At 46.7% G+C, this 12,916-nt stretch overlaps 1 protein-coding gene across 1 annotated transcript in view; it reads right to left on the bottom strand.

Annotated features, from left to right (window-relative positions):
• NUP205 (nucleoporin 205) overlaps positions 1–12,916 on the bottom strand; it is a 71,439-nt gene that overhangs the window by 3,803 nt on the left and 54,720 nt on the right. Inside the window, exons 33-40 of the mRNA XM_028525484.2 lie at positions 12,705–12,826; positions 11,027–11,165; positions 8,427–8,553; positions 8,035–8,111; positions 5,699–5,827; positions 5,358–5,484; positions 2,000–2,166; positions 411–534 (exon numbers count right to left, since the gene is read on the bottom strand). Of these exons, the coding sequence (XP_028381285.2) occupies positions 411–534; positions 2,000–2,166; positions 5,358–5,484; positions 5,699–5,827; positions 8,035–8,111; positions 8,427–8,553; positions 11,027–11,165; positions 12,705–12,826 (1,012 nt within the window). The remainder of the gene's footprint in view (positions 1–410; positions 535–1,999; positions 2,167–5,357; positions 5,485–5,698; positions 5,828–8,034; positions 8,112–8,426; positions 8,554–11,026; positions 11,166–12,704; positions 12,827–12,916) is intronic.

Here is a 12,916-nt window from a genome sequence, read left to right as displayed (position 1 = left end):
AAAAAAGGAGACTGCACCTTCTGCTGATGTACCCACGGCCTCAGTCTACCGGACAGCGGTGAGGCTCCACGGAACACGTGCCCCCAGAAAGCAGTGAGGTGCGCTGAGAAGGAGGTGGGGACTGTGGGGACCGTGGGGCACTATGCCAGCAGTCTCCAGGGTCCTTGGCTCTTGTCCTGACGGAAAGTGTCTGTACACATTAAGAGGAGTACTAGCTACTCCAAAAGATAAGGCGATTTTCGATGTGGAACTATATCAGGCAGGTACTAGAAAAAAAAATGAGCGGTGACTATGTCACTTTCCACGTGGTTGTGATGCCCTAACGATGTGAGAACAAGCAAACAGCTCCTGCCCTTGCAGAGGCTCTGAGAGCTGCCACTCGTGCCCCGCTGTGACTTCGTTAAGGATACAAGAGCAAAGGGAGAGCAGTTTGGCTCGATTGTTGATCAGCTTCACCAAACGCCGTCTCGCTAGAACGTATTTCTGGGCCGTGGAGATTTTATCAACACCAGCGGGCATCACGGACTGACACAACTAAGAAAAACAAATAAATACAGTAAGAAAAATGACACCAATTGTTAACAAACATTTCTGGTCACTTGTGATAAGCACTGTGCAAAATATTCAAATAAGTTTAAACACCCTGGCAAACAAGAGTTATTGTCTAGCTAGGAAGCTAGTAACTAAAAAACAAACCAACCAACAAACAAGGAGCCAAAGAAGCAACTGAATTACAAACGAATATTCATCGGTTGCTTTTTGAAGAAGTCCTGCCCCTGAAACAGACATTGCCAGTCTGCTGAGGGGCCGATCAACCCTGAATTTCCTGGCAAATTAAGGCGACACGGGGCAGGTTCCCCAGCAGGAGGTGTAACAGGGCCACGCAGATTTCCGCAGCAGCTGTCAGCACCTTCGGAGGACGACGTGGACTAAAGAGCGTAGAAGATACACTACACTCACCCACCAGGACCTCCCGCCACCTCTCCGTCTGGCAGACCTGCAGGCACACGGGTCAGTTAAAACTCGGACACCGGGTCTGGCAGAGGGCGAGCTGGTGCGGGGCTGCTGGAAGGTCACGGACTTGACTGTGAAGCTCCGGTTCCCCCGGCCAGCACCAGCATCGCCCACAAGCTACGCGTGAGGGGGAAGGGCTGCCAGGCGTAAACCGCACATCTCAGCGACCACCTGCACGCAGTCAGTAACCCCTGTGTGGCTCTGGGTAGTCAAACTTCCAGGGCCTCCGTTTCCTCATCTGAGAAACGAGAAGGGCAACGTCATCCGCTCGGGGGTTCAGGCAGAACCTGTAGCTCACGGCCTGGCACGTCGTAAGCACTCAGTGAACGTTCCCTAAGACCATCACAAGAGTGGGAAGAGGGAGTAGGCTTTGGCTGCTCTGAAGAGTTTTTCAGGAAAGCTGGTGCAAACCAGGAGTGGCAAGATGGTTCGACATCCAGGCTGCCGCAGGACACCAGGGTGCTTCAGCACCGGCCAAGGGATGCCTCGGAGTTCGGCTGTGCCAGATGGGAAGGATGGTGGGCTACGCAGGGAGAAGCCTGAGCCACAATGAACGCCAGGGAATGACTCTGGGTCCCTGAGAGCCGCAGTCACGTCTCATACGTCATCCCACTGTCTGCTGAGACCTCTTACCTAGGGAATCACATCTGCTGAACGAGCACTTACAATAGAAGCCTAAGTTTCTCAGCACAGGTTTTAGAACATAAATTACCAAACCCCGTATTCAAAGGGCAGCTGCCGTTCCACTGAGTGGCAGGTGGCTTTCTTGAACAGGTGTAACTTCACTGTCTTTCATGCAAGAGTTTCTATGCTTATGAGGCGTGGTGCTAAGGCAAGGGACTCTTCCTCAAGCCACACGGAGGAATCATTTTAATTCCTTCCGTCTTACCGCACACGTCCGTCATCTTCACCTACGAGCGTGACACCGGTCACCGGGCCCTTGCGAGTGAGGTCAGGGCTCCACAGCTCGTTACAGGAGTCATACCTCTTTTATCTCGTCTGGCGGAAGCTGCTCGACGTTCTGCAGCTTGTTCACACTCCGTCGGTGGCTGTCGTAATAGCTGAAGAAGTCGCTGGCGCTCTGTTTCAGCAGGTAGACAATGATGCCCAAACCAGGCAGCCGCCAGTATGGAACCACGGGAGCTTGGGTATCTGATGGAGTTGATGATAAAAAACAGTGTTCCACTCATAAGCATTTTATATGAATTTCAAATGACCTGTTTTAAAACAAGGGATGCCCAGGAATTTAAGGGCATGTAAACGATCATTAAAACCAACCCAAGACTACTCTTAAATACCACTGGCAGTTCAAAGGAGTGGCCGGGAGCCACTGCATGCATCAGGGGCGAACAGAGGGCTGAAGACCTTGAGCAAACGAGGACATCAGACGCATGGACACAGAGAGAGGTTACCCTTTATTGGGTGAGGACATCCTTCAGAGCCCCGCGTTAGTTAGAAACTTTTACACACACACACACACCCAAGCCATACACACGAGTTTGGAGTGTCCTGACCCCAGGAGGAGCTCCTGTCTCCCCTGACTACTCTAGTTTTAGGGATTCGTCTCCAGCCTGCATCTTTTGGGTTGCTGAATTCCCAGCTCAAAGTCATTCTTCCAAAGAGAGAAGGAAACACCAGCTAAGCCATTCAAAAACTGTAATTGGATTTGACCTTGAATGAGCCTTTACCACAGTGACTCCATTTGGGTAGCAGAACAAAACGGTCCTCCTTTTACTTGATGGCCTCCTGATGGGGCAGGAGGGCCGGCGAGACGGTGGAGAGGCCGTCCGCAGGGGGATGGGCAGGGGGACAGTCACACGGCTGTTCTGCAGGCAGCGTGGGTGCGGCACCTAGGGCACCTGCCTCTGAAGGGGGGGCTTCTTGAGAAACACCTTAGTGACTTCAAGTTCGGTCTGGAGACGGCCTTCGTTGAACGGCCCTGACGGCGGTGAACACCAAAGGGGGTCTGCATTTGCCCCCCTCACTACCGCCTCCCTCGACTGGGCTCCCACGTCAGGCCTCACGGGTCTTCGTGCCGCACCGCTTCGGGGGAGAGCAAGCAGCCCCGTGTCAGTGCACGCGGCCACCAACCAGGATATCCCAGACTCCTCTGATCTGCCGGGTCTCCCGCGCCAGTCTTCAGTGACAATGTGGCGGGTCTTTCTGACACGGGTCATCTGCACAGAGCCTTCTCCTGGTGACCTCATGGACCCTTGTCCCCACATAGCGAGCGTATGTGTGCTGCCTACCCTGGCAGGAAGACAGCCACCATGATGACGGTCTGACGCCAAGACGCCGCCACTGCATTTCGGGAGCTCTTCCCTACTACCTGGTCCCGTCTAGAAAGCCCTAGTGTCCAGAGGCCATCAGACGCAGACATTGGAAGGGGGCGGCTCGTAAGAAACCTGCCCACAGAAACAGCTTCCCCGGGGAAGGTCACCAGGCCCAGGCCGCAGGGGTGCTACAGGAAAGGGTCCCTGGATCACAAGTAAGAGTAAATGTACTAAATGTAACGACAGTAGCAGCAGCAGTAATGGAAATAATAACGGCTAACATTTAGACAGTGGGAGTGCCAGGCTCTGTCCTAAAGCACTTACATAGAGTAACACACTTCATCCTCACAGTAATTTATTCGAGCAGAGCCTGTTATTTCCGTTTTGCAGATAAAGAAACCGAGGCACAAGGAGGCAGTCTCTCTGAGGTCATGCCAACAGTCACTTGCAGAACCGGGACACAAACCTAGGCAGTGTCACCCGTCTGTGTTCTTGACCAGTAGGTTACACTGCCTCTCTACAGCTCAGTGTTCGCGAACCTACCGAGTACCTGCCCACTCCCGTGTGCCTAGAACTGACAGAGGAAAATACGAGTAACCCTAATTACACTTCAGGGGGAAGGGGACGGCCCTCCTGAGGCAGAGACAGAGGTCTCCTCCAGAGCCTAGGAGGATTAATAGACAGATTCATGTTCACGGACAAACCGCCGACAGAGAGGGGGCAGGCCAGGCTGAATGGCACCGCGGGTGACACGCAAACCACTGTTCTGAGCGAGGGGCTCCGGTAGGACGGCCAGTCACTCCAGAGTGAAGGCGACCTTTCACCCTCGCCGGGCCGCCAGGCCACCTCATGCCGGGATCAATCTCCCCAAGGTGGGACCCTTCCCACGGGGGCACCTGTTTATCCTAGTGACCTTCCTGGAAGCCAACTTCCTGAATACAGGAGAAAGCTAGACAATGTAGAATCAATCTGCTTAAGGCATTGTTTTGTATCTCTAAGTGACTTAATACTCATTTATCCCACACAATGCAACCATAAAGCTTTATAGCTACTTCCTCAATTTCTCTGAAACATACTTTCCCCTAAGTAAGACTACTCCCCAAATGAATCACTGAACGAAAAGTATCCTAGAGTTAAGGTCTCTTACTAGATAGTAAGGACTCCTGCTTCCAAGTAGAACAAACTAGAGTCGCACCAGAGCACGGGTGAAAAACCTGGACATAATACAGAACGACTACCCGAAGGTGCCCGAGGGAACAGGAGCAGAGACACACTGGCGGGGAGTGCAGTGCACAGTTCAAAACTACCCAACAGACAGACAACTAAGAAAACAGGAGCCATGCTCATGAGGCAAGAACACCAATCAAGTCTAATCTCAGATGAACCAGATGTTGGGAACTAGTAAATGAGAGTTTCAAAGTAGCTAATCAAGAGAAAACAAAATATGCTTATAATCAATAAAAACCACAGAAAATCTCAGCTGAAAAAATATGATATTAAAAAAAAACAAATGGAAACTCTAGACCAGAAAGAGACCATTTCTGAAATAAAAATTCACTGGGTATACTTACCAGCCCAATGGAGCTGACTGAAGAAAGAATGAGTGAACTTGAAAATAGGAGAATTGAAAATATTTAAAGAAAAGAACAAAGAGAAAAAAGATTGGAAAAAAAACAGAGTCTCAGGGACCCATGATACCCATGACCCATCAAACAGTGTGATGTGTTTGGAGAGAACGGGGCTATTATGTTTTCATGTTTTTCACTCAGCCAGCTCACTCCCCAATCCTAGACCTTTACTTTGGGGACTCGGCGACTATTCAAAACTATACTCTGGTCACAAGACTCTTCTAGACGGGTCGGTCCTCAGAACATTCTAGAATTCCTCTACTCTCTCGAGCTCCCCAGTCTATCCACAGGTCTGACAACAGAACCTCCTCACCACTCCTTCTTAAAGTTGTTCAAAAAATTTCTAATTGCTACTCATAAAGAAAAAAACAACACATCTCCCTGGAGCCCATGAGTGTAACCACAGAAGCCCCGCGGCGCAGAGAGAAAGCGCGAGGCTCACCTTGCCGGGGCCCCTCTCTGTTCACGGTTTCTGACAGGCTGGGCGTGAAGAGGCACACGGCCTGCTGGAAGGCGGGGGAGCTCTGCAGCATGAGTGACTGGCAATACTCCATGACGTTGGCACAGATCTGCGCGGAAGAATCAGAGATAGCGCAAGGTTAGCTCCCCAAATGTCCTCACGTGGGGATCCAGATGTGAAGGAGAATGAAGTTAGGATCAATTTGTAAAATCACAACAAAGTTATAAATCAATTTGTAAAATCACTCAGAGGTTGCTGTTATCGAATATTTCTAAAACCATAAAAACCTTAAAGACCAGGCACACAGTTCTCAGTTCTCGCACCTGCTGCATCGCCAGTTCGATCTCATCTTTCTTGCTCACTCTGTCTCCCTCCACGTGATCATCCTGGAACTTGAACTGCCGGAGTCTGTCGGAGCCACCGAAGCGACTTAGCAGTCCCAAGCACTGGCGCTAAAGAAGAAAAAGATACTTTGTTCATATCTAGTTAAATATGTTTACAATTAGTGACTTCTCTTTCTGGAGGGACATAAAAAAGAAAAACTCAGTGGGGAGTGGAACTACTGTTTAAAGGATCTGATTTCTCACTGCCAATGGAGTCAACTGAAGTTTGCAATATTAAAATTCACCTTTTTGCCAATGTTATACGCTTGGCAGTCAACTCATCACAAGAATGCCATTATTTAAGAGCAGTGAATCCCAACTATCTAAGTGTTTGCCAAAAAATTCTCTGTATCACATCAAATAATTCCTTGGTAGATACTCACTATATCGACACAAGTCAATCAACAACGAGAAGCAAAGTGAAATGGCAAACAGAAGACGACCTGTAACAAGCTCGTCCGTGATCATGCTCAACTAAAGCTCACGTTTAAAGGTTGCCACTCCTGTGGCCACTTAGGAGACTTCATAAAGAGGTTGGGAACACACAGGTGTTTCTTGGCAGATAAAATGCCATCTGTTTGAAGTGCTGGCCCATTTCATCTGAGAATACAATTTTCCCCAAGGTGTCAAAGGGAAAGGATGAGCTTTTCAAAACTGGCAGTGTGTCCAGCGGTTAGTGCACGGGTTTGGAATCAGAGGCGTGGACTCTATCAGCAAGTGTGTGGCTTTCTGCCGCGTGACCCGGAACAAGTTACTGAACTTCCTCAACCTCCACGGCAGGGGTGCCAAACTCATCTTCACCGGGGGCCACACCAGCCTCGCGGTTGCCTTCAAAGAGCCAAATGTAATTTTAGGGCTGTATAAATATAACTACTCCTTAACTAGGGGCAAGGAGCTAGGCACTGCCGCCAGGTAGAAACAAGGTGCTGGGCCGGATAAAACAAGGTGGAGGGCCAGATTCGGCCTGCAGGCCTTGTGTTTGCCACCTGTGGTCTACGGTCACATTTCTGGAGTGATAATAGCAATTCCTAGCTTAGAGGACTGTTGCCAGGATTATCTGAGGCACTGAACTGTATTTAAAGTGCTTAGTATAGTGTTCTGCACATAGTGCATGGACAATAAAATCATGTGTTTTAAAAATTGGTATTACACACCTCCATTCACATACACACACACACATACACACACACACATTAATACCTTATTTAGACTGATGTTTAAATAATAAGTTTGGATAAGGCAAAATGTATTAAGGAGACAATAACATAAACTTACTTTGTCAGAATATTTACATCTATTTTTAGAACTTACAACTGGCTGCTTGCTGTTCTTACAATAAAACAGATGCACTAACACACGTCCTGAGGTCACCTTATGAATGATCTGTCAAAACTATCTTTGTCTCCCTACCAATGAAATAAGTTAAAAGGCTGAAAAAGAAAACAACAGCCCAGAATATCTGGGTTTTGTTGGTAAGAGTGTAACACAAATAACGCAAAAGGCACACACGTGTGAACCCTTGGCCCAAGTGATACCGGTGCTGTTCCTCAATCTACAGTTTAAAATCTCGTACACAAAAATGCTGACGGCAGCATCTACTTCTGGAAACTTGAAAAACAGTTCATGAAAAGAGGACTGGTTAAGAACATTGCTGTATCAAAGCCAATGGACTGTAAGTTCGATACATGAACACAACTATGCTGCGGCCAGTAAGGAGTGAAGGTGATCAAAGCAGGCCGGGAGGCTCCCTGAAAGACTGTGATAAAACATCTAATTGATAAGCTATCGAATATGTTTGAATATATTGATACACAGTTGGAGAAAAGTTTATGAATATATTAAAAAGAAGTACACAAAAACCAGGCAAATAAGAAAAGTACTTACTCAGGGAAAACAACGTTATGCAGAAAAGTAACATATTGTCCACAACAATTACACAGTAATAATAATGTAACACTAAACACTGACCTAATCGAAATTGTGATACAACTATGTTGATAGGGGTGGGGGGGGGTATAAGAAATATATATATATATTTTTATGATGGAAAAAGGGAGTAAAGAGATTCCCAGCCTCCTTGATGGAAGTCAACAGATGATTCCTAAAACTGGGTAACCAAGCAGCAGCAAAAATAAGCGTGTTATTTAGGGATGACAAAGAATCAGTTAGAACCGTTGAGAGGGTTGGCCCAAACCCAGGGAGCAGCATGGGAAGGATGAGCGGGTAGTCTGTTGAAAGTCTCACAGCTGCTCTTCAGAGGAATAAGAATCAGTTACCTGGAATCTTCCAATGTGTCCCTGTAGCTCCATTAGAGACCCTTCATTGACGTCAATATCCAGTTCACTCAATATACCTAGGAAAGTTGGAATGCTTTCAAATGCAATTTTATCATCAAGAAAATAAAAACATTAAAAAGGTAGGAAGGCAGTCCTAGGGCTTTCTATTTTTTATGTGCATAAACAGACAGACTGTGCCAAGAGGAAGTTTGGAGAAACAGTACAAAGATTCGTATGCAATCTAAATCCAGACTGGAGTAGTGAACCGTTACTACCAATTTCCAAGAAGTCACGTATAGCTGCCACATAATAAAAACCTCACTCTATGAGGTGTGCATGTCAGTTTGTAAAGAGTCCCGTCCCTGAAAGTCCGCCCGGCAGCCTGGACTCACCGGGAAGCGCCGCCTTACTTATCACCCCGGTGAGCAGGGCCAGCTCCTGCAGGGAGCCGGCGCTGGGGTCCTGGCAGCGCAGCACGGCCTGCGTGGTGTCCGAATGCGCGATGAGAAACTGCAGCACCTGGGCCGGGGAGGGGGAGGAGAAACAGGAGACGCAGAGGTGGAAGCATTAGGAATTACAAATGTATAACTCATCTTTCTTGTAATGTTGAAGCGATTAATTCAACGTAATGAAGGAGAACATTAGACAAGCATCTGCTTTTTGCACTTACATACTTTATTTATTCTGGAAGTAAACATCTACCTAACGTTCTTAAGAAACATAAGGTATTATTTCAAAGTTTAAAAACTAAAATATGTAGAAGCTACTGTGAAAGAGTATAATTTAGAACTAGTGTGTGAAAACTATTGTTTGACCCCTATTTTGTGTCTTTTTTCTCCAAATGGAACCAGAATGTAAGTTTAAAACGGGCATCACGATGAGCTGCTGAAGTTGCCTTGAGAAAGTCTGACGAGTGTGACAGGGGACAGCCACACCAAAGCTTTCGTTTAGTTCTGCTCTGGGGCGGGCACCACGGATGCGGTAAAAAGCCTGCCCTTCAACCCCTGCCCTCCCACCCGGCACTCACACTGCACCATCACGGAGGACTCTCATTATTTTCCCACGCAATTCCTCCTCAACCGGACCACAAACACCCTCACAGAGACTACGCCCAAACAAGCCAGGCCTGCGAATCTATCGGGAACTGCGCCCCTGTTTACTCGTTCAGTTCCGATTCCTGGGCCTGGCCCATCGTCGCCGGACGTGAAACTCAGTAACCCGTGTTTGTTAAAGAACCTTCTAGCCCTGGATGGCATAGCTCAGTGGATTGAGCACGGGCTGGGAACCAAAGTGTCCCAGGTTCGATTCCCAGCCAGGGTACATTTCTGGGTTGCAGGCCATAACCCCCAGCAACCGCACATTGATGTTTCTCTCTATCTCTCTATCTCTATCTCCCTCCCTTCCCTCCCTAAAAATAAATAAATAAAATCTTAAAAAAAAAAACCAAAACAAGTGTCCTTTAAAAAAAAAAAAAGAACCTTCTTAGGGGATTCTGTTATAGTCGGTACAAGACTGGTATTGGAGAACCAACATCTTATGCCACGATGGTCAACTTCTACTAAAAAAATTTAATCTTAACAAAGCAGAAGACAAGGGGAGTCTTTGAGTTTTAAAGGAGTGACTCAAAGGCCCAGACGGAAGGGGCAGAGCGTCGCCCAGGCGGGTGCAGCCCAAAGCCAGGTGCGTGCCAGAAGCAGCGGCGCCCTGTCCTGGTGGTCAGCCTGAACTGACAGCGGGAGAAGCAGACGGAAGTGCCATAAACTACCGCCGTAAGTTACTAGGACGCAGTTCCTGAGGGTATCACAGTGGTAGAGCAATACAATTAGGCTGTAATTCATAATGATAAGCCCATAATGATAAGCCCAGTTAATCACTATATTGCATTATTAGTTTGAAGAAACAAAGAAATACATAATTTGAAGGTTTCATTGAAAAGCAATGAAAATAAAACTGATTTCTGGTGCTCAAAAATGTTTTTATGAGTTTGAAAATTCATTTATTTAAATCACTTCATCCTCTAAATACCACTGATAAATGTGGCGTATCATCTATCTTTTGCATTTTCTGCAAGGCCTGACACAGTTTACAGCCTCTTCTCAATCAATACCTGGTTAAATCACATTTTAGAAGCCAACCTATTCCTACCATAGTAACAGCCTTCTTTTATGAAGAATGAATTGACTGGGTTGACCAAAAGGTTCACTTAGTTTTTTCCGTACCATAGCATCAGTAGTGCTTAGTAGTCTTTAACTTCATTTGAAACAATTTTGTTAGCTTGCATCATGACAGCTGTCATATCAGCATGCATTAAAAAAAAACTTATCGAAACTGGTGAATTTTTGTGCAGTCATTTTAATATTGAAAATGGAAGAAAACATGCCACACTTCCAGCACATTATGCTTTTTTTAATTGGAGAAAGGTAAAAAAACACAACTAAAATGAAAAAAAAAAAAGATGTGCACAGTGTATATAGAAGGTGCTGTGACTGATCGAATATGTCAAAAGTGGTTTACAAAGTTTCTTGGTACTACTGACACTTTGGCTAAATAATTCTTTGCCTTATGCAATGGAAGATGTTTAGCCGCACCCCTGGCCCCACTAGAGGCCAATAGCGGGAGAGAGCCAACACACTCAAAATATCCAAATCAATAAAGTTACTGGTGAAAATGAAAAAATATGTTTTATTTTAGAGAAAAATATAAAAGGACTTTTTGGCCCACCCAATAGATCTCTTGCCTCCTGTGTCACTGTTCTATTAATTAGTTGTGTGGTTTCATTCAAACGAAAGCATAAAAACAGGTCAGTGAAGTTCAGAGCAAAGCACAGGGTCCCGTTGTTGACGCCAAGTGCGCCACACACAGGACCCTTCCCGTAAATTCCCTCACGCTCCCTGTGCCTGGGGCTCCCACATTCGGAACGTGAGGCTGTGGCGCTCAGGCCAAGTGTTCCACACTAAGATGTCTAAGATTTGTGCGCTGACGTTCCTCTTACCTGCCCTGCTGCCTGCAGGTGCTGGGCCATGCTGGACGTGAGGATGACCTGGCACAGGCGGAGAGCTGGGAGGAGAATCTGACGGTACCGGTCCGCCGGGGTCGGGATGAACACTGGGGGGTCCCTCATGCCGAACACGCTTCATTCGTTGCCAGCGAGCAAGGAGAGAGCAACAGTGCAAGGGTTAAGGCGCACTTGGGCGTGCGTGCCTGACCGTCCATCTCCATGGCACGCCACCGCAGGTGGCTGATGAAGACGCGAAGCGGCTAATGAGCACTCTGCACCCCACAGAGACAGTAAAACCCAAGAAGCTATCTGAATTCTGAAAAGTCTTATAAGATAATCAGTGCAATTTGAGAAGACAATGCTTGAAATGTCTTAAACATATTTATTCTACTCTAAATATTCCCTTGGGCCCTAGAAACTATGAGTAAGACACAGATAAGAACAAGTCCTTCCCAAATTTCCCTCTCTTGTAACCAAAGCCAAAAATGAACCTACATTTGCAGTCCACTATTTTTTCAAAAACACATGGCCCTGGCTAGTGTGGCTCAGAGGTCTGAGTGCTGGCCTGAGAACCAAAGGGTCGCCAGTTCGATTCCCAGTCTAGGGCACATGCCTGAGTTGCAGGCCAGGTCTCCAGTTGGGGGCACATGAGAGGCAACCACACATTGATGTTTCTCTCCCTCTCTGTTTCCCTCCCTTCTTCTCTCTCTAAAAATAAGTAAAATCTAAAAAAAATATATTAAAAGAACTTTTGGATGTAAAATAGTTCTACAGCTAATCCTGAAAAACTTGAACATTCACTTTGACAATGACTCTTTTGAAGAATGAATAAAAGGAAAACTGACCTTAGTGTTATTTGCCACTAGGAGGGCAAGCTGTTTGCCTACGAATGTCACAGCAATGTAGACAAAAAAGGAAAACTAAAATCTACACTTAAACTGAACTGGGAAATCTGCTGAACAGCTTGAAACTCAATATAATTTGACCTGAAGCTTTCAAATTGGCAAGCAGCTGGTAAAACGTTAAAATGAGAAAATACAAAATGTTATCCCAGTCATCAGGAATAGGAAATCCACAACAAACTGTAATTTTACCACGCTAGTTTAAAATACCACTATAACTGAAAAGAGTATTTCTACCGAACAAAACAATAAAATTGGGAAGAAAAACATTTCCTTTCAAAATGCTCTCCCATTTCCCACTTACATAACTGCTCTACAATGGAAAGCTTTAGCTCCCACCCACTTTTGCCCTTATTAGCAACTTTATTAGTAAATGGCAGGGTTGCATGACCGCCCCCCCAAAAAGTCATCAAGGTAAAAGACTACCACTCAGAATCATGAACCAGTGGCAGCTCCGGCTGGTGTGGCTCAGTGGATTGAGTGCCAGCCTGTAAACTGAAAGGTCGCGGGTTGGATTCCCAGTCAGGGCTTGTGCCTGGGTTGCAGGCCAGGTCCCCAGTGGGCGGTGTGCAAGAGGCAATCAATTGGTGTGTCCCTTACTGATTAATTGACCTTTCCTTCCCTCTCCTTTTTCCTCCCCTCCCCTCTTCCTAAGAAGTAAATTAAAAAGTCTTAAAAAAAAAAACAGTGGTAAAATTATGTTGAAATGTCTTTCTTCCTTAATAATCCTTCATGGGAAACTCAACAGAACAATCTGTATGGACACTTACCCCTGCGGGTCCATTTCCGGGCGCATGTCATAGACCTGGCACTGTGCCAGCCTCACGATCACCCCCGACCTCAGCAGCTCTAAAGCGCCCTGCTGTATCTTAGCCACTCTGGTGAGAAACGCCTGAGGAGTCACCAAAGGAAAATCGTCACCACAGAGACCACACCCCAGGCCGCAGGCAGAAACGAGACTCTCGCGGCACATTGCCGATCC

The sequence above is a fragment of the Phyllostomus discolor genome, chromosome 10 (assembly GCF_004126475.2).
Source record: "Phyllostomus discolor isolate MPI-MPIP mPhyDis1 chromosome 10, mPhyDis1.pri.v3, whole genome shotgun sequence".
Taxonomy (NCBI): Eukaryota; Metazoa; Chordata; class Mammalia; order Chiroptera; family Phyllostomidae; genus Phyllostomus; species Phyllostomus discolor.
The sequence above is the reverse complement of the archived record's forward strand: the minus strand, read 5'-3'. Positions and strand labels throughout refer to the sequence as shown.